We start from the raw sequence: 22,499 nt of genomic DNA on the forward strand, positions 1-22,499 counted from the left end.
AATTGATTAGAAGTAGTAGCTGGTGTACGTCAAAGGGATGAATACATGTCTCCAGCAGCATGCTGTCTATTAGGCTCATATAGAAATCTTCCATTATGAGGAGGACTCTGCTACGATGTACAAGATCTAATAAACCCAGGGCAGATGGTATGGGTGAATCATGCATAATCTACTTGGATTAAGATGAGTGATTAATGGAATTTCATGAGGATGGTTACATCTGCTTCCCAGGATCTATTCCCACAGAAATTTCAGCGAGCAAGTTGCTTTATGTGTGGCAAACAGCCTAATTTATTGAACACTAGGACCAAAAATGAAAACGGCCTGCTACTTCTCGCAGGTGTTAACCTAAGTGTAATGATCATGTGGCTGAGTAAATCTCATTTTACAGAGGTACGTGACTCTGAATTTTGCAGGTGATACACAATATTCCTGATTTTGGATCCATGTCTGCACTTTCCATAGCTGTCTGAAACTGACATTCTGTTACTCATAGTGATGTGAACCTACTGTAGAGACAAAGTAATTTGTAGAATATAGAACAGCCTTTGATTAAAATTTTTTCGTTTATTTTATGACCAATAATTGACAATGCAGATCATAAAATGGGTCCTGCAACAATTGGACCATTTATTGTGTTTGGAAGCAGGATGGTGATCAAGACTCTGAACTCTGTGGGACCCCATTTTCCTGTGTGTTGGTTAGTAAGCAACAAATGTTCTCTGACGTGGAATAGTTAATGGGATAAAAAATACTTAATCAAAATGGAGCTTGAAGCCCCACTTTAGCAAAGCCAGGAAGTGGTGTCTAAATGTTATGCCACATGCTTCTTGCAAATCAATGAAGATCATAGATGCCACTGATGTACAAAGGCATCTTTGATGGCAGACTCAAACTGTAAAAAGTGATTTCTTGTTTGCAGACACCAACAGTGTCTTATTTGCCGTATATTTGAGCAGTTTGACACTGGTTGGTGTTAAACTGATTGGTCTGTATCTACCTTTGCTAGGGTTTTTATCTGCTTTTAATGTCATTATGATTATGCTTTCATTCCATGATTAGGGGAACCCCTTTCTGTCTTATCTTGTTGAATGCCGTTATATTTATTTTGCCACAGTTACACACGTGATGGACCAGTGGTTATATATTGTATCTGGTCTTGAGGATGTCTCTTAACTTTGTGCTTCTGTAAATTGGGCATTACATATCTAAAGCATCGGTACTGGTGGAACTTCTATTGACGTTCAGTATTATGAAAAAACACATTGATAGCCCCTATATCAAACAATGTAAAGTCCAGGATTGAATAACAATATCATGAACAGGACATACTGCTACTCGGCATTAAGACGAGGCACTGAGTAACAGACAGGCACAACGAAAAGACTACCACACATTCAAGTTTTAGGCTGTAAAGCTGTCTTCCTTCTTCTACTTCGAAAGGAGGTCTTTCGGCTGAAAATATATATTTAACAATCTTTTTGTTGTGCATGTCTGTGACTCAATGTGTCCTCTATATGGTGACTAGCAATCTCTCCTTTTTCATAATAATGTTAACACCTTTATCAAAAATTCCAGCTGGAAAGGAGTGTCATTAATATGACAGTTTGACCCACCCTTGAGATGCTGGCTTACGTGCATTCATTGTGGTAACACGTTTTCCCAACATTCTTTCTCTCTTTTTCTTTTGACTGTTTAAAAAAACAGTGCCTTCTTTCTTAGACATTTGAATAAGATTTGGTTGTCAGAGGAAGCATTGCTACATAGATTTTCACCTTTCTTCAATGGTGTCAGCCAATTCTTTTTACTGCTATGGGACTGGCTTGCATCTAGGAGGTCCTGTAGAGAAGGATATTGTGATGTTTGCTGCTTGGATATTATGCTCACTGTGTCTCTCATCAATGTTCTTCTCTTAGTTTGATATAATTTGAGCTAAAGAGGAGTATGCATACTGTTTGGCAGTTCAGAACAACTGACATGATATGCCTTCAGTGGGCCACAAAAGTGGTATGGATGAGATAACTCGATAATGGTCACTGTCGCACAGATTTCTGTGTGCACTTCACTGTTTGTTACCGCTGCAAGGCTCGGACTACAGTTAGGTAAACAGCAGTAAATGTACTACAGCAACACTAAAACGTATTGGGGTGTCTCTATTAATTAGACTGCAGTCTTTATTCATTAGACTGCAGTCCAGTTTTCTTCTACTATTCATGTATGGGTACTGAAGTTACCCCAGAGGATAAGGGGAGGAGGTTACTATTGCATTAGATCTATTTCTCAGCACAGAATTTCAGTATTAAGATGAAGATGTACACACAACAAATTGTTATTAAGGCAGGCAGGTGAACCCAAATGGCTACTGCTAGGAGTGTAGAGCTTAATGATGCCTGACTGCTATAGATGGAAGATTGTATTAACACATATTTCTGTATTAATCTGATTTTTGCAAAAGCTTGATTTATATTTAGTGGTGACAGTAATCTTTATGGTTCCACTGAATAACTGCTAGATATTGGAGGAGGGGTTGGGGGTGGGAGGGTAGAGCCAATTAAGGTGATCATGGTTTATGCTGGTCATCACTTGTTCTCAAGCGTCCCAAAGGATAGGTGTAACATCCATGTGTACTGGTAATGGGAAACCCTAGAGGAAATGCGGCTTTCTTTTCAGGAAACACTATGAGAAAATTTAGAGAACCGACATTTGAAGCTGACTGCCAAACGATTCTGCTGCCACCAATAAACATCACACCTAAGGACCAGGAAGATAAGATATGAGAAATTAGGGCTCATACGGAGGTGTGCAGACAGTCTTTTTCCCTCGCTCTATTTGCAAGTGGAACAGGAGGGGAAATGAAAAATAGTGGTACAGGGTACCCTCCGCCATGCAATTTGCGGAATATCTATGTAGATATGTAAATTTCTCTCTCTCTCTCTCTCTCTCTCTCTCTCTCTCTCTCTCTCTCTCTCTCTCTCTGTGTGTGTGTGTGTGTGTGTGTGTGTGTGTGTGTGTGTGTGTGTGTGTGTGTGTGGGGTAAGATTTCCAGAAGGGGGTACTTTTTCCTCCATCAGTGCCGCCACAGTAGGATAGAGGTCTGCAGCTGTACTAGCATGTCGTCTCCCCCCCCCCCCCCCCCCCCCCCTCTTCTGGTGCCGTAAGGTTGGAGATCAAGGGAGGTAAATGGTTCACGATTTGAAAAGAGGAAGTACTAACTGCAACATTAGCAAAGCATGTACAAAACACACGCACACACATTTTTTTTTCTCATGTAGGAACAACAAGCAGTCAAGTGTTTTGCACCATTATATCGTGCCTTTTTGGCTCATAAGTTCATTCACATAGAAAGTGTAAAAGATAACCTTACACCACAGAAAAGTGCTACCTAAGGTATCTTTCCCCAAAAGGTTTACACTTTATTGTACGAATTTGGGAAAACGGGGGTTAATACAGGTGGTTGAAGAAAAGCGAATTGTAGAATGTGAAGAGAGAGGAGAGGAGAGTGGTGGGATGGGGGAGGGGGGGGGGGGGGGGAGGGAAGGGGGAGAGGGCAGTACTGCAATATCTCAGGGCCTCTTGCTTGTACCCATGAAAGATATGTGAGGCCCATGGGTGGTGGTTGTGCTGGTGACTGAACTGTATAAGACTCCTATTTCAAATAAAATATTTTACTTCCTGAAGCAGTGCAGAATATGGTGCTAGAAAGTGTGCTCACCCACGCCAATCACTTTAGGAGTCAATGACAGACTCATTCTCTGAGCATGATTAGGGTTACACAGATAAGCCAAGTTAGTTTAAAATGTTAATAAGCTAAACATAAAGCAAAAGTCAAGGTTCCAAGCTACATTCAGACACACACATTTGCTTAGGTGCCACCCATCCCAAGCTGATATAATGTATTCAGTTACTAAGTATTAGCCCTACCAATAGTTTGTAAAAAGGGGTTTTCACATTTTCTTTTTTTTTTCTGCCTGAGTCTGATTCAACAGTATGATTTAAGTAGGAAAGTAATGTAGCTGATGGAAAGCAAGAATGTGGTGAAGACAAGATGCAGAAATGAGAAGTCTCCTCTTGCCTGTGCTAACTTCTTGCAGAGTTTAGTTGGCCAATCATGCTCTGGTGGCCATTCAGGAATAAACACAAAATCAGCTTCACTTGTCAGGGCAGTCACCAGCGCTAAATATCTGAAAATTGACAAAACTGATTTTAAATACTATAGTATATCATGATGATAAATAAGATTAAACTGCAAGGTAAATGATGAAGGGCAGTGGTAATTAGCAAATTTCTCAAAATATTAAGTATACAACAAAGACAGAATTTAAAAATGAGTGCAGTAAATCGAATTCTGCCTCTTGTCACAATGGCCTTTATTAATAACACTGTCATTTTACAAGGAATTGAAATGTGGACAATTAGAGTGTTATATTCCTGAGCATGGGGAATTTATTCTCTTGTTTTTGTAACATTTTTAATAAACGACAACACAGAGATGGTGGAATTTTATTTACTACATGTAACAATGGCCAGGAACATGTCAGAACAGGGATGGTAAAAAAGCAATGTCTGGGAAGGTTACAGTGATAGTTTATGACATCTAAAATGTAGAATGTGGAAAATAGCTTTTTAAGCTGTAAAGATTATGTTACCCCCTTGCATTTCCGTACTTTTATGTATGATATATGTACATGGCAGGCATTGAAAGACTTGTCAAGGACCTGTTTGTTATATAATAAATGTTTATTATCTAATAAAAACTGCTGATATAACTGGAACAGATAACCGTCTGGGAAGTAGGAACTTTCGACTCAACTTCATATGTAATAATCGACATTTTTGAAAGCCTGCAGCTGTAATTCATTATTCAAATAATGCAATACTGCACTAGTTACACATTTTTTCACGCTTAGCATGACATGTTTAGGAAATTTTTTCTTGTTGTCAAGTACAGATTTGTACATAATTAATTTGTGATGTTTGAATGTTTGTTATTCTGCATCTCTTACACTGTATTCATTTTTGCAGGTTATCAGGTACTGTGCCTCCTCAGTTACGCGCAAACCAGACACATGCAAACTATCATTCACATGGCTGGTTTGCATCAAATCACAAAAATACACTCCTGGAAATGGAAAAAAGAACACATTGACACCGGTGTGTCAGACCCACCATACTTGCTCCGGACACTGTGAGAGGGCTGTACAAGCAATGATCACACGCACGGCACAGCGGACACACCAGGAATCGCGGTGTTGGCCGTCGAATGGCGCTAGCTGCGCAGCATTTGTGCACCGCTGCCGTCAGTGTCAGCCAGTTTGCCGTGGCATACGGAGCTCCATCGCAGTCTTTAACACTGGTAGCATGCCGCGACAGCGTGGACGTGAACCGTATGTGCAGTTGACGGACTTTGAGCTAGGGCGTATAGTGGGCATGCAGGAGGCCGGGTGGACGTACCGCCGAATTGCTCAACACGTGGGGCGTGAGGTCTCCACAGTACATCGATGTTGTCGCCAGTGGTCGGCGGAAGGTGCACGTGCCCGTCGACCTGGGACCGGACCGCAGCGACGCACTACACTGGCCGTACACCACTGGTGATCGTCGAGGGGACACTGAATAGTGCACGGTACATCCAAACCGTCATCGAACCCATCGTTCTACCATTCCTAGACCGGCAAGGGAACTTGCTGTTCCAACAGGACAATGCACGTCCGCATGTATCCCGTGCCACCCAACGTGCTCTAGAAGGTGTAAGTCAACTACCCTGGCCAGCAAGATCTCCGGATCTGTCCCCCATTGAGCATGTTTGGGACTGGATGAAGCGTCGTCTCACGCGGTCTGCACGTCCAGCACGAACGCTGGTCCAACTGAGGTGCCAGGTGGAAATGGCATGGCAAGCCGTTCCACAGGACTACATCCAGCATCTCTACGATCGTCTCCATGGGAGAATAGCAGCCTGCATTGCTGCGAAAGGTGGATATACACTGTACTAGTGCCGACATTGTGCATGCTCTGTTGCCTGTATCTATGTGCCTGTGGTTCTGTCAGTGTGATCATGTGATGTATCTGACCCCGGGAATGTGTCAATAAAGTTTCCCCTTCCTGGGACAATGAATTCACGGTGTTCTTATTTCAATTTCCAGGACTGTACATACGTAAGTTCTGCACTTGACAACAAGAATAAACTCTCGAAACACATTTTTCTCAGCATGAAAAAATAAAAAAAACCACATTACCAGTGTTGTGTTTAAACTAAAAACATCTGAGCAACACAAAGTACATGACTGTGCCAACTAGTGCTACATGGCCAAATGCTAAAACATGCTAAATATGGTTCAACAAAGGTGTCATGATGATCACAACTATGAAACTGCATTTGTGCAGCACAGACAGTTTGGAAATTGTTCTGGTTGGTCATGAAATCTTAGCTTGAGTGAACCCAGTTATTCACAGCAGCCACCACACCAAGTAGAGCTTGGCAGCGGCGAGAGAAATGGCATGCATTGCTCCAGCTTTTATGGGTTCATTGGTTCAGATTGCTGAGTAGACTGTTCTGGTGTCAAGAAACTAACCACATAATATTTGTAAACACTACTGGACGGCCAACATCACGCCAGCGTCATTTTTTTTCTCCTATGAACATTTTTTCGTAATGCATAAATTGTGGGAAAATTATAAATATGTTGACACAAAATCAGGTGCAAATTAACATTGTTGACGTAGGAAATTTGATGGGGATGATAAAAAAATGTCATAAACGGTGGGAAAACATTAATTCTGTGAATGTAAAGGTGGAGTTATAGAATGTGTGTGTGTGTGTGTGTGTGTGTGTGTGTGTGTGTGTGTGTGTGTGTGTGTGTGTGTGAGAATCTCATTTGTGCATGATGATATATCAATTCAAAACCTAGTCTAGAGGAAAGTTTCACTGTATTGAAAACACTCAGCTTCATCTATTTTTCTACTAAATGACATGGGTTTAGCTGTCAATGAGAAAGTATGCTACAAAAATAATATTATGTCCATGAAAACTGTATGGGACTGGCAGCAAAAGTGAAGCAGAATAAACATTTCTGGCAGGGAGAATGCAGATAGATGACTTTATGCCACTTGTTAATTGGGGTGAATTTTCTGTACAAAGTAAGAAGGCTACTGACAGACAGCAGACACAATTTCTGCAAAATTAAGAGGTTTCATACAGAATGTACCATCTAATTGACAATCAAATAATGCACAGTGTGACAGTGAATACTGGAAGTCTGTGTGTTACATTAGATGGAAAGTGGACTTTCCTTTGCTCACATTGGTAGCAGAGCATGTGGTGTTTACCATGAAGGAAAGACAACAGACGTAAAACTAAAGAATCATAAGAAGTTTCTTCCTTACATGCTCCATTTCTAACATGTCTTCAACCTGACTCTAACTTCAGAGAATGGAGTTAGTGAGAAAGATGAAAGATACATCGCTAATGATACTGGACAGTAAATCAGCAGCTCTAGTACTGGTAACAAACAAATGAAATGCAATGGTTTCAAAAAAGTTTGAGTATGTTGTCAATTTAAGTATCTGCTTCAAAAATTCTTGCAATTAAAATGTGTAGTGTAGAAATGGTCCCGACAAAGTTCTTTGCTGGCTTCCAAAGTACAAGAAAATAGTCAGATGATGACTTACTGAAAGTTGTGTAGCCTCCTCAGTCCTTAGCTTTTATGGATGAAAAGTTTATACGGGTGGTCAGTGCATTGTTCTAGGACAAAGTAAGACCAAAACATTGAATTTTTTAAAAAAATTGGTGATTCACCAAAATTATTGGATACGTTGAAAGTGAATATATTTGCCTCAGGAAACAGTCAAAATATGTGCAACGTCAAATACCTAAAAGTTACAAAAACAATCTCACTGGAATGTGAAGGTACAGGTCATTGGCTCAATGTAGACCCATTGTAAATACCTAAAAGTTACAAAAACAATGTCACTGGAATGTGAAGGTACAGGTCATTGCTGAATGTAGATCCATTGTTATATTGTAAAAAATATACTGCTGTATTTATTCAGTAGACTAGGGTATATTAGCATATTAAAGCATATTCTAAACACATTCTAGTTCAAAATTAGTGAAAACAAAGAGAAATTAACTTTACTTCTTAAAGACAAGCAGACACTGTGATAAACAGCTTTCTTCTGACAGATGCTGTCACTTAATAGGACATGCTGAAATGCAAACAAGTAATGCACAGAAAGAAGAATATATGCTACAATCAGGCACAATGAGTTCAGTTTATTCTGTTAAGACAGAAAAAGAAACAGATAAAAATTGGTTATAGCATATATTCTACACAAGAGCTGGGAGTAGATGACATTAGAAAATTTGCAGGAGTAACACAGATAAATATTGCTGGAGGAGGAGTTTAGAGAAGGTCTTTATCCAGTAAACAAACACACAGGCAGAGACAGAGAGAGAGAGAGAGAGAGAGAGAGAGAGAGAGAGAGAGAGGACATGGTTACATACCCACAATGTCGTCCCATGACCTCCATAATAAATGTGCGCTGATGTGAGAAAGCTGTTGAGACTATGGCATCAACAGCCTCAATAATTCGATGAAGGGCAGAATCCGTACCAATGGTCATGTCAGTACCACAGAAATCATTGTCTATGGAACCCACCAAACCAGCAATATGAAGATATGTGTACTTTTCTCTGCTTTCTTTTGTGATTTCGCCTAAAAAAAGCAAAACATGTGAACCATAATCATTAAAAAAGTGTATCATGTAAAATTAATAGAATTTTCACCATGTATTGTTTATTAATAACTTTACTAAAGGTCCTGTCAATTGGTAACTGTAATTTTTATGCTAGATTTAATTCTGTTGAGAATTAGAAACCCAACATGCAATCTTACATACTGGTATGCAATATTTATTACTCAACACTAAACATCTGGGTCTTAGACCTGCTTTAGGACAATGTTCCTACCCGCTGACACAAAAAAATGTTACAGCCTCTAAAAAAATACAATTTACTTTGACATCTGTTTCTTTAAAAATTTAAATATTATTTTGCTTCTGTTGGGAGTGATGCTGAGACAGAAAATGATTTCACCAAACAAGTAATTTTTCACTGAATTACATGCACAAAAGATACACTGTACGTACACACACACACACACACACACACACACACACACACACTCACACTCTACACAACAACCATAGAGTAGAAAGAATATATCCACACGCAATTATCTCAGGACTGTTTTGAAATGTGAATGTGTATCCTGAGACAACAAGTTTCATAATGCCAGCATATTAAACTTACTGTGCATAAATCACCATTCAGGAATAATCAATTTTTTTTAGTCTGCCATGTCTGAAATTTATGTATTATATTAAACCCATCTCCCAGAAAAAAAAAAAACCTTCAATCATCAGCATTTCACCAAGTTTAACATTCTATTCATAACATCCACACCAAAACAAATTTATGTCATCCTTTCCAATTGCAATATAATTAATTAATCTTGGATACTGTATGTATTAACTCAGGTCCAACCAATGTTTATTTTGTCAACGTGCATTCACACTCCACAGGGGAAGCCACATTTCATCAGCACATTAGGTTTCCCCACCACTTGGCAGCGCTAATTCATTTGCACCGGAGCAAAGTACAGGACCTTAAAGCTTATTTTAAATGGCTTTTATGACTTGTGGGCCACTGCCTATTTGCTAAGAACAGTTTCAAAATTATCTCTCTCTGTCTTCCTTCTTCATTTTAAATTCTAAGATCTTAAGGCCTGTTCAACCAATAACACAGCTCCCTCAAAATTAAAAAAACGAAAAGAAAAGAACTGCAATATTTGCACTGATACAGCATTTAAACCAGGTACAAAACTCTCTCATTCATATTATTTACACTTCTTTCATTAGTTAGTTTCATGTTCCACAGAGCCTTTTCATATTACATCCAGTCTGATCCCTCCAAAAACCACCTTCGGAGCACATCTCTTGTCACTCAGTATTAGCCTGATCTCGAACGTATTAATCGGCTACTTCGAGAAGGCCATGACTTCCTAAAATCATGCCCTGAAGTGAGACCCATTCTGTGTAAGATTTTGTCCACCACACCTAAAATAGCTTTTCATCACCCTCCCAATCTCTGCAATATCCTTTTCTGAGCCTGTGCTCCTTCTGCACCCATCTCCCTACCCTACGGCTCCTACCCCTGCAAGATTTGCCCTATGTACCCTCGTACCACCACTGATGCCAGCATTGTAACTGGCAAAACATATACTATCAAAGGGATAGCCACCTGTAAAATGACATATGTCACATACCATCTATTACATAAACACTGTTTGGCCTCTTAAACTGGCATGACTACCACCAACTTATCAGTTAGGATGAATGGGGATAAGCAGAAGGTTTATACTGGCAACATCGAATAACCAGTTGCTATAACATGACACTCGTGACCTCAGTGCCTCTTTCACCATACGTGCCATCTGTATTCTTCTCCCGGTTTCTCAGAATTCCACAGGTGGGAACAAGCGCTACAGTACGTCCTTAGTCTTGCCACCCACCTGGACTTAATTTATGTTAATTTCTTCAATCTCAGTATTTCTTCACAGTAACTACTCCTTTCTTCACTCCATTTTAGCTTTCTACATCTTTCATTTTCTGACCTGTCTATTTTTTGTTGTCCCCTCCTCCCATCTCTGTTACATACAATGTATTTAGCTTATCACTCTTATTAACTCACGCATAATGTCTTAGCAGTAATCTCTGTCTTGCATATTACCCTGTTTTCCACCTTGCTCTCAGGTTTTCAAATCTCGCCCAGGCAGTCCCCATCAATCAGTCTTTCCTTCTCATCCTGTACAGTAAGTCTCCCCTGACCTGGGGTCCTGGGTGACTTTTCCGAACTCTGCCCCGTTTCCTTCACCCCCGTCCCTTCCTCCTCAACGCTTCTCTGGGAAAAGGAGTCACTGGCTCTAAAAGTTTGCATAAGTAAAACCTATTTTTTATGTGTGTGTTCTCCTGCCACCACTTGGTGAGTAAATTTTCTGTCTATCCGATTACATTACATTTTCGAAAAAGATGATTGCTACTCATCATATAGTGGGGAGATTTGAGTCACAGACAGGCACAACAAAAAGACTGCTAAACAAGTAACATTTCAGCCAAAAAGCCTTCTTCTGAAGTAGACAAAACACACAAACACAAATTCACACAAACACGGCTCACACACAACGACCACTGTCTCTGGCCGCCGAGGCCAGATTGCAAGCAACAGTGTCGCTCACAAACTGTTGCTTCTAGTCTGGCCTCGGCGGCCATTCATAAGACGGATTTTTGGCCCAAAGCTCACTTACTTAACAGTCTTTTTGTTGTAGCTCTGTGTGACTCATCATCTCCATTATATAGTGAGTTGCTACCTTTTCTTTTTCATAGTATTTTCTTTTGAACTAACAGTGTGATTAAAGTTCCAACAGTGGTACTCTAACACTGGTAGTACCCTCACCCCCACTCCAATACACGCCATTATTTGTTTCACATTAACATTTCTTATAAGAAGACCCATAAATCAAAATGGAAAAAATCAAAGGGGCTCAATTCACATGGACTCCTTTTTAATGATATTAGTATAACTAATAACAATATTATGAAAAGAAAAGTTGTTACTCTCCACATAGCAGGGATGCTGAGTCGCAGATAGGCACAACAAAAAGACTGTCACAAATAAATAAAGCTTTCGGTCATTTAGGCCTGCGTCAACAATACTGCAGTCGTGCGTGTGAGTTGTATTTGCGTGCACGTGCGTGTCTATTGTTGACAATGGCCTTAATGGCCGAAAGCTTTATTTATTTGTAACAGTTGTGCCTATCTGCGACACACCATCTCTGCTATATGGTGAGTAGCAACTTTACTTTTCACTGTATTGTTACATTCAATCCTGGATTTTCCATTGTTTGATTAGAATAATTTATTTATGAGAGCAACTGCAGATTAACTGCAACCCATTTTACAGATGTAGGTAACGATGAGACAAATTGTTTACACTTCATCTTACCCTTTTGCAGTAGTTCATCAAGAAGAGAGGGCCATTCTTGTCGGAAGAGATTTGCCCCTGTGAGTGAACCATCTCCACCAATCACAACAAGATTTGTAATCGCTCTGGTCACAAGGTTTTTTGCAGCCTTTAAGCGGCCTTCACGTTCTCTAAAGTCCATACACCTTGCGGAACCAATTACAGTTCCTCCCTAAACAAGAGAAAATTGATTTACATCAACACACTAACAAACACATGAAATAAGTTCATGCAGAAAACACTACACAACATACCTTATGAATGATAGAGGAAACACTAGACCATCCAGCCTCTTCTATGTGTTCTCCACCATCAACCATTCCTTGGTAACCTTCCCTGATGAAGAATACTTTGCAACCCAAATATATACCAAATCTTACAACAGCACGAACAGCAGCATTCATTCCTGCAGAATTACAAACAGTTACAAAATAGCGAAAAACAGGTTGTACTGACAACTTAAAACAATATCAACAGGTCAGTATGTGAGTTAATTGCTTCAAATTAAGCAATACTGTCATAATGGAACTATCGTTACCATCTCCATATCAACCTGGCAATGTTGCAGTTGCTGCAACCGATTATTCAAATAACCAATCATATTTGTGTACACATTTCCTATGCTGCAAGAACACACACCACTCCTATGTTTCCAGTATCCTGTAAATTCTACAAAAATATTAGCTTGTCAGTCACACAAACACAGGCTTGAAAAATGTCACTCAATTGTGTAAATGAAATGATCACATCCATCTACATCTGGGGAAGCTGTCAAGTTGCAAGTCTTTTAAACTGATCCCACACTAAATGACTTTTGTGTCCATGATGATGATGACAACATAACGCCCAGTCCCCAGGTGGAGAAAATCCCTGTCCCAGCTGGGAATCGGACCCAGGACCTCTGAATGGCAGTCAGATGTGCTGACCACTCAGCTAATGAGGTGGACACTGAACTACATAAACATTGGTTATTACAGAACTTAAAAAAAAAAGGTATTCCTAATAAATGATTGGAAGCAGTATTTGGGGTTTTAAGAATACATAACTGCAATGCACACCAGTGATGAATGTGAATGAAGGAAAAAACAACACAATTACTATACAGAAGGGACATTTGCAATGTAAAGCTCCCTGTGGACAGTTTGCAAAGTGCTTCTGCATTTACAGAATTTCTCAAACAAGAATTAGCAAAAAAGCCTACAGTGGCACTTCCAAATTACACATGAAAGCAGAAACTTATCTAACCTGAGAGATGGTACACAGCCTATTGAGTCCTGAGATATTAGAAATGGAGAATTAGCTCAACTGGAAAAGGATGGAGAAGGAAATCAACAAAATTTTGGAGGAACCATCCAAGCATTTGCTGAAAAATATTTCCAAAAACCATGAAAAACCCAAATATGGATGACCATATGAGAATCTGATACCCTCTATTACAGAATACAAGTTCAGTACCTTAACCACTTAAACAACTCATCTCACTTGGTTTCCAATTTGATTTATTACTACTGGTTCCCAAAACACGTGACCATGAAAATTGGTGACAGTGGTTACAATAACTCCATCTGCACAGAATAAGATAGGAGCCAACTGCACATTTGAAACAGGAACTTTTCAGAGAGAGTATTTTTTGTTTTGTTTTTGCTTAAGATTCTGAAGTACTGACAATCGACTGATTATAAGTTTTAGCATTTAACAGTGCAGTAATTAGTGTTTTGCCCCAAACAGTCCATGAAAAATGTGATTACAGTAACTGAATTGCAATAATTCATAAAGGAACATTATAACTTCAGACATCCTCCCTGTACACACACATATATATTTAGACTTTCTCTCAAAATCTTAAAACACACACACACACACACACACACACACACACACACACCTGTGCACCTACACTGGGACGACTGCACACACAATACTGCATTTGTAGTTCAGCAGTTGAACTGGGAAGGAGGTTATGTATGGCGGTTTGGATAGAGCGAGAGAGAAAGAGGACTGGCAGGGGCACAGGTTCAGCATTCAACTCAAGGATACTGGAGCCAGGGAAGCATGACGAAGATGATGTGAAGGCATGGTTTGGTGAAGGTGACAGGGCAGAGAAAGGGAAAACTGTTGTATCGAGGGTGTGGGGACACAGATTTATGTGAGATTGAGGCCAGGAGGATTATGGGAGCAAAGGATGTACTGCAAGGATAGCTCCCATCTGCATAACTCAATAAACATTAACATGACTAAATACAATGTGCACATATTACATTTAAGTTATGCTTTCACCAGTCTTTTGAGTTCTGCTTCTGCACTTCACTAAATGGTAATTGGGACATAGCTTGTTGCATAGTTTACAGACACAGTCCTCTGTAGGGTCATGATATGATTCCTTCCGGCATACCATTTGCACAGAAACTGTGGATTTGGATTGTTTTGGGGGAAGAGACCAAACAGCGAGGTCATCGGTCTCATCAGAGTAGGGAAGGACGGGGAAGGAAATCGGCCGTGCCCTTTCAAAGGAACCATCCCGGCATTTGCCTGGAGTGATTTAGGGAAATCACGAAAAACCCAAATCAGGATGGCCGGACACAGGATTGAACCGTCGCCCTCCCGAATGCGAGTCCAGTGTGCTAACCACTGCGCCACCTCGTTCGGTCAGAAACTGTGGACAGCAAAATACATGTATGGGTGATGGAGTTGGAAGTTCAGTCCTTTACTGGTACCTAAATTCATCGCTTCTATTTCCACGATTTCTTTCAGTACATCCTGGGCTTTGTTCTGTCTGTCCTCAATGACAGTTTTCTACGTTTGTGCCTCTGGAAGACAGTGTTGTCTAATTTCTTCTACAAAGAAAGCTTTCTGCACTATTGTAAGTGTAGCTATTTCTGATGAATTTTGAGACTGACAGAGCTCTTTTTAGGAACCCAGCTTAAACATTCTCTAGTTTCTTTAGGTTTTTCACCATAAGATAGGTTCATCTTAGTTGACGTCTGTATGTGGCAGCTGGCATAACTTTGAGCTCGAACAGAGTTATTGCAATTAAGAGAGTGTAACATTTTGTAGCTTAAGGATGTCTTAAATGGCTTTTTGGCTTTTCTTGTGGCCGTTGCTCACTCCCAGAGAGAGAGAGAGAGAGAGAGAGAGAGAGAGAGAGAGAGAGAGAGAGGTTCCAGTTCTTTGTTACTCCCAAGTATTTAAAGCTTCTGACGTTGATTCACCACATGTGAGATGTTCGCTCTTTGATATTCTTCCCCCTCTTCTAAATTTTATTGCTTTCATCTTTGAGTTGTTATTTCCAGGTTTTCTAGTGTCCAATTTCTGATGGTCCCCATGGCTGCTTGTAGCTCTTCTAGGCTCCTGGAGAGAATGACCATTTGATCTGCAGGCATAAGCAGTTTTACATTTCTTGTGTTTATAGTCTGCCCAGTGTCCACTGACATTACACTACAGATTACCACATGTATCAGACAACCTTGTAGGACCCCTGTTGTTTGGATGTTGTTTTTCAACACTGATATGCCATCATATATTGCTACATGGTTTGCACCTAGAATCAAATTGCTTGCTTCTAGTTTGTTGCTTTATTTACCTAGTCTTTCCTCTAGCTACTGGAGGAGTTTCTCCCTGCTGATACTGTCAAATGCTTTAGTGTAGTCTATATAAAACTGCATACAGTTGACTGGTGGGTTGTTATTTCTTGAGTAACTTTTTGCAATGAATGCAGTGTTGATCTGCCTGGAGTGAAACTGTATTGATTCGTCGAGGTAATAGCATGTCGTCTTTATTCAATGTGCCCTAGTAGTAGTTTAAAGAAGAGTTTAAACATGAAATTCTTTTAAGCAACTTTCTCTATGGGAATTTGGGACATCTTTTCAGCACTTTCCTCTGTAGAGCATAGTTCTTCAGCATACTCTATTACTGTGTCATTTCTGTGTTACCTGTCAGCATAAGCGAGTTGTTGTGTCCACTGTATCATGAGGTAACATTCTTCATTGAACCATGGCTTCATGGTGCATCTGAAACTGGTTACTTCAGCGGCAGCCTGTGAGAGTATATTATTCAGAGCTGCTGCTGTCTCACCTACCTCATCATGTGGATTATTGTTGGTAGCTCTGCTTTGCGCACTAGCCATTTTTCTTCATCTATGTGCCTTGAAACTTGTGGTTTAAGGTATTTATATGTGTGCTTCTGAGCTCAACTGAACTTTAGTTACTATTGAAAGGTGTTTCTTAATTGTGACTTTTCTACTTCCACCTGGGTATAACACTGAACATCCATGACGACTAGGTCGACTGTGCACCTTGCGTTTGGTACTACATAGATGTATCCCTTTTCCTGATTTAGCAGTCTCAGTAGGTATTCCATCAGAAAATCTGCGACCATAAGGGTTTTTGAGTTCCATTTGTCTATGCAGAAATTTAGATATCCTGCCAGAATGGTCAGCTTACCACCTTCTATATCTTCCAGTGCCTTTCAAAGCTTGTTGGTAATGCTCTCAGGTTCACTACTGGCCATGTAGTACACACTTATTATTTTCATTTCACTGGTGACTACAGCTAAGGTATTATTTGTATGATTATGTGTGTGTGTGTGGGGGGGGGGGGGGGGTTGAAGGTGTGGTTTATAAAACAGCTTAGTGACCCGAGAGGGCACCCTCTATCTCCTTTCTTAGCTAGGGAGTGAATTCTGTTGAAGTTCCTCATGCTTGTGCCTTCTGAGCTGAATGTTTCTGTGAAGAATTATGTCATTCCCTTGAAGGTGTGTGTGTGTGTGTGTGTGCGTGTGTGTGTGTGTGTGTGTGTGTGTGTGTGTGGGGGGGGGGGGGGGTGGGTTGTTCAACAGTGAGGTTATCAGCACCCTTACACACATTAAAAGAAACGAATGTGGATAAAATTACTAAATTGTGATCATACACGCTAAGACAATAGGAAAGAAAAAAGATGCTATACATGAGACTAAACCACAAGTAAAACGGCAAAGGAGTTAAAAGGAAGGCACAGGTAAATGTCACAGGCTGACCATTTATGTAAGTGTATGTTGAGCCAGTCAGTCTGTAAACACATTAAAACCATTTCCCTAAAATCTTGGAAAAAAACATTGGACAATTCACAAAACTTTAAAACTAACCACATTTGTTTAAACATTATCTAAAACAGATTGCAGATCTGTCAGCAAATCAGCATGTGGTCGAAAAATAAAACACAGTCCAATAAAACGTAATGCACAGTGATCTGTATGCCACAAGTGCTACACATCGGAAGATCCTCTTGCCAGAGCAAGAAGCCTTGCATCATGGGGCATGGTTTGTGTGAAGACTAGAGAGGAGAACCTTGTCCCATCTACATGGCTCAAAGGAAATACGCCATGGCTGCATTGTGGGCTTTACTAGATGGAGCTTATTTCTGTCACTTCCAGCCACTCATCCTCCCATTGACCCAAGACTCTGGAGCTCAAAAGCGAGGTTATGGCATGCAGGGAGATGGCACACTGAAATACCTCAGGATCACGACACACCTCTTTGACTGTTAGATCTGCCCTTCGTTCCCCGCAATTTCCATGTGCCCTGGTACCCAGCAAAAATACCCCTCCTTCCCCACTCGTAGTAGTTGGAGGAGGGCACCCTGGGTAGTGTGGACTACTTTGCTGGATACAAACATTTCAGAGAGTGAAGGGCACTTCGAGAATCAGAACAGACAAGAAATTTAGCACTGGAATAATGTCTCATCTGCTCAAGTGCCCGGAAGATCGCATATACTTCTGCATCAAAGACAGTGAAGCTTTGAGGCAGTTGGACTTTGAGGACACGATCTGGGAGTGGCTCGTGGACAATTGGAGAAAAGGCATTCCAGAGACAGACGTCTAATAGTATGGTGTGCTGCTGAAATTAGAGCAGTGAGGAACTTACATGCCTCACGCACCGTGAGGAGCTGCTGCCGGATGATAAGTGAGCACAGAGACTGGATACGGCACTGGTCCTTTAAGCACCCATGACCAGCAAATCCCCTCACGGTGGAACATCAATGATCTTCAAATAAGAAGGCCTCGCCGACCCATATACTGTGCACCCGTAGTCCAGCTGCAAACACATGAAAGCCCTATAAAACTGGAGGAGATACGCTCTGTCTGCTCCCCAAGACCTGTGACTAAGGGACCTGTGACTAAGGCATTTTATGTTGTTTAGTGCCTTTAGAGATATACCGGGTGATCAAAAAGTCAGTACAGATTTGAAAACTTAATAAACCACGGAATAATGCAGATAGAGAGGTAAAAATTGACACATATGCTTGGAATGACATGGGGTTTTATTTGGGGGGGGGGGGGGGGGAGGTCACAAAATGTCTGACAGATGGCGCTGGACAGCAAAACTGCTACCGTGACAGGTGAGAGGTATGCCGATATGTTACAGAATCTCATCATCCCTTGCCTGGCTGATGAACAACTGCTGCAGCGTACGATGTTTATGCAAGATGGCACTCCACCCCATATTGCTAGATGCGTTAAACATCTCTTGCACGTGTCCTTTGGTGATGATCATGTGCTCAGCCACCACTTTCGTCATGCTTGGCCTCCCAGGTCCCCAGACCTCAGTCCGTGCGATTATTGGCTTTGCGGTTACCTGAAGTCGCAAATGTATCGTGATCGACCGACATCTCTAGCAATGCTGAAAGACAACATCCGACGCCAATGCCTCACCATAACTCCGGACATGCTTTACAGTGCTATTCACAACATTATTCCTCAACTACAGCTATTGTTGAGGAATGATGGTGGACATATTGAGCATTTCCTGGAAAGAACATCATCTTTGCTTTGTCTTACTTTGTTATGCTAATTATTGCTTTTCTGATCAGATGAAGCACCATCTGTCGGACATTTTTTTGAACTTTTGTATTTTTTGGTTCTAATAAAACCCCATGTCATTCCAAGCAGGTGTGTCAATTTGTACCTCTTTATCTACATTATTCCATGATTTATTCAGTTTTCAAATTTATACTGACTTTTTGATCACCCGTAAGCTTTCAGGTCTCTTAGGTGTGGCAACCACGACAATTTGGAGTAAAAAATGAGGCCAAGGAACCTCACTGACTCTCTAAAATGTAGGATTGTGCCCCTCATATGCAAATCAAGTAAACTAAGAACATGATGAGAATGAATAAAATGTCATATTTTGCTTTGCATCAGCTGCAATTTTTGCAAAATGATCAGAGTCTGAGCGATGTCTCCGGGCACTGTTTGGAGACACCTCTGTTTCAGCACTGCTGCTACTGGTAAACGACTGTGTTTACCAGAAGTTCTAGGTATGACTTCCCATATTTTTTGTAGAACAAGCAGAATGGTTGATAAGAGTTCAGGAATGCTTGCCATGACCTTTTCTTGCTCTCCTTAATGATGCAGCGAGCCCGGGCTCTCGCAACTCGAAATGCTGTGAGGTTGTCTGCTGTTGGGTGGCATTTAAACAGTCTATCCCAGGTTGCTGAGCAGCATTCATCTGTCCACCAAGGTACACATCACCGCCTAAGATGGCCTGTGGCATGGATAAGTCAGCAGTGTGATAGATCACATGCATAATGCGGCCCACCCATTTCTGGACACTGTGACAGTGTTCAAACATAGCCAACTGCCTGAACAGTGCCCAGTTAGCTCTGCTGATCATTCATTTTGGTGGCTTCTGTTCCGGCAATCCTCCATCTAGTACGTGTATCACAGTGAAAAGTGGTCATTGGAATGAAGTTCATCAGCTGCTTCCCACTGTGCTGAGTGTGCAAGTGTTGGAGAGCAGAAAGATAGGTTAAAGGCTAAGGATTACCTAGTAGCAGCTAGAAATTTGTGGAACTGCCCTTCTTGAGGATGTACAGCTTCTGAGAAGCCACGAGGTTTCCAAAACACAACCCTGGGACAAGTATAGTTTGAGCCCCATGATACATTACAAGCACTGAAATCACCCAATACAAGAAACGTGCAGAGGATTTGCTCAATAAGGGCTGCGAGAGCGTCGGAGTCTACTGCATCCTGCAGAGGTAAGTACAGGGAGCAGATAGTGATGCCTAACTAGCACAAACTGCAATGGATACTGCTTGTAGATCAGCAACTAAGAGGAGAGCAGAGCAGTTGCATGTGTTATTGACAAACACAGCAACACCTAACTTGGCTCATTCCCCAATCAGGTCATCATTATACAGGAGGGCATATCCCCATTGCACAGGGGCATCAGTAGCTTTGAAATGTGTCTTCTGTAAACACAAGCACAAGGGTTGTGCCTGTGCCAGGAGTTTCAATTCCTCCACATGAGTCATGAAAGCATGGGAGCCATGCTGTCATGTGGGCTGCACTCTCTCCCTGTCTTTCCACCCAGATGGAAAGCCCACAGCAGTTGGAGTTTCAGCCTTCAGACAAGATGGTTGTCCCGAGCAGATTTAGCAGTCCATTGGCACTGAAGCAGAAGCAGCACAGCCATCAAGTCAAATGACATCAACATGGTCTGATGATCTACAACCTTTTTCACCTGTGGTGCAACCTTCCTATTTGCTTTCTTGGCCTGGAAGGCTTTGCAGGAACTACTACAGTAGTGATTGAGGCAGTGCTCGAGTTTTTACAAGTCTCTGCTTTGGAGGCATCATGAGCTCCACAACGGTGGTAATTGTGACTTTCTCTGAAGTTTTCTTAGGGGCTATGGACTCTGAAACAACTGCATTTTGACAAGTACACTGACAAACACAGGTACTAGTGTTGACACTAGCAACTTCCATTTGTGTGGAAGTGCTGGCCACTGAAATACGCTGTTTAGGGGCAGAAGCAAAAGATGTAGTGAACGTTGGAGGCTGCATGGCTTTATAGATCTTCTTGGCCTTTCCATATGGGATGTTTTTCAATGTCTTAATGTCCTGTATCTTCCGTTCTTCAAAGAAGACACTGCAATCCCTACTCCAGACCGGGTGGTGCCCAGAGCAATTTTCACACTTTGGAAGGAAGGAACAGCCAACACCATTGCGGCCTTGTCAAATTTGCCACAAGTGGCTTCACTCTTACATCCTAAGCTGGTGTACCTAAAGAGCTGACATCTAACACAGCACATTGGGTTAGGGATGTTTGGCCATATGCACAGACGAAGAAACCCTGCCTTGATACACTCTGGAAGTTTCATGCTATTGAAGGTAAGGAAGAAGGAGTCAGATTTTACCAGATCTCAATCGACCCTTTTCAGTATATTCTGCATATCGAAAATGCCTTCTTGAGCCCACTCATCTTTCAATTCCTGCTTAGGAATGTCTACCAGATCTCTACATGATACAAGTTTGTTGCTTATTGGCAACTAGCAGTTTCAACAAACAGTGTGCCGCTACACATTTGCTTGACCAATTTCAGTGTATCCGTGATGCTCTTCAAACCTTTATGAATATAAAAAGTTGAAACTTTTTCAAAACTGCCCTCTTTCCATTTCACAACTAAAAACACATTCTGAATGGCACCATGCTTTCCGTTACTATTCATGGGCAAATTCTGTATAACCCCTGAGTCTGGAGGAATGGCTACAAGAGCCCTCTTATTTGATTGGGTGTTAGTACCTATCTGCAGCTTATCTTTTCTGCTGGGAGGAGGAGAAGGAGAAATCTTCAAGCATCCCATTTTGATCCCACATGCAGCTAGGGAAATAAGGTTCCACTCAGACAGCCCCTTATGCCTGAGTAAGCCTTATACAACTGATGTGCAGCGGGGTCTCCAGAGGTTGCCTGCTAATGACAGTTCCACTTCAACAGCCCTGCATCTCATCAGCATGCAGCACATGTTGAGATTGTACCATTCTCGTGAACTAGGCAGTCAAGCCAAGATGCCATTACCTGAGACACACAACATTCTACTGTTGTGCTATACAGTGGTCACTAAAGCATTCCCAGAGCTTACAGTGACAGGAGACTGGCGGCACTTACCAGTCCCCAGCTCAGGAACCCTGGGGTCCTCAAGCCCATACTCAGCAAAAGCACGCTGAGCCCCTCAGGGCTTGGAAGCTGAGCAGGGGGATCACACTGATTATGGATTTTAGCCCTTCTACATTTCATGCCATTATTCTGATGTATTGTTTGTTATTGCTGTTGCTGTGGGAGTTACACTCTTGTTGGCAAGAAAAATACCTCCAGACTATTAACCCCTCGAGTTAGAAGTCAGGGGTTGTTATCTGTTCTTTGTGTAGGATGGATAACACTACTCTGAATGCTCTGCCTGTGCCATTAGTTTGCAGTTGGTTGCACCCAATTTCTCCTGAGATTCCATTTTCCTTGAGAGTACTCATTAAATTTTCCTGCCTCATATTTGGGTGAAGTTTAACCACATAGGGCTACATTTAGTGTTCATCCCAACTAACTTTCTTCCCTTTGTCTCCTGCTCTGTGTTTGTTGGTCCTTTTGCTATTTACACGTGGTATGGGAGCATGTTGAGGACA

The 22,499-nt window shown here is 41.4% G+C and overlaps 1 protein-coding gene across 3 annotated transcripts in view; it reads right to left on the reverse strand.

The window, feature by feature from the left end:
• Positions 1-22,499, reverse strand: part of LOC126470538 (ATP-dependent 6-phosphofructokinase) — a 79,531-nt gene that overhangs the window by 51,637 nt on the left and 5,395 nt on the right. For all 3 annotated transcript variants that reach the window (XR_007586233.1, XR_007586232.1, XM_050098475.1), the window contains exons 3-6: positions 12,328-12,479; positions 12,056-12,245; positions 8,498-8,708; positions 4,073-4,181 (exon numbers count right to left, since the gene is read on the reverse strand). Coding sequence is in view for 1 of the 3 variants with exons in the window: in XM_050098475.1 (XP_049954432.1) it covers positions 4,073-4,181; positions 8,498-8,708; positions 12,056-12,245; positions 12,328-12,479 (662 nt within the window). In the remaining 2 variants the exon portion in view is untranslated. The remainder of the gene's footprint in view (positions 1-4,072; positions 4,182-8,497; positions 8,709-12,055; positions 12,246-12,327; positions 12,480-22,499) is intronic.

This window comes from Schistocerca serialis, chromosome 1 (assembly GCF_023864345.2).
Source record: "Schistocerca serialis cubense isolate TAMUIC-IGC-003099 chromosome 1, iqSchSeri2.2, whole genome shotgun sequence".
In the NCBI taxonomy this organism is placed as follows: domain Eukaryota; kingdom Metazoa; phylum Arthropoda; class Insecta; order Orthoptera; family Acrididae; genus Schistocerca; species Schistocerca serialis.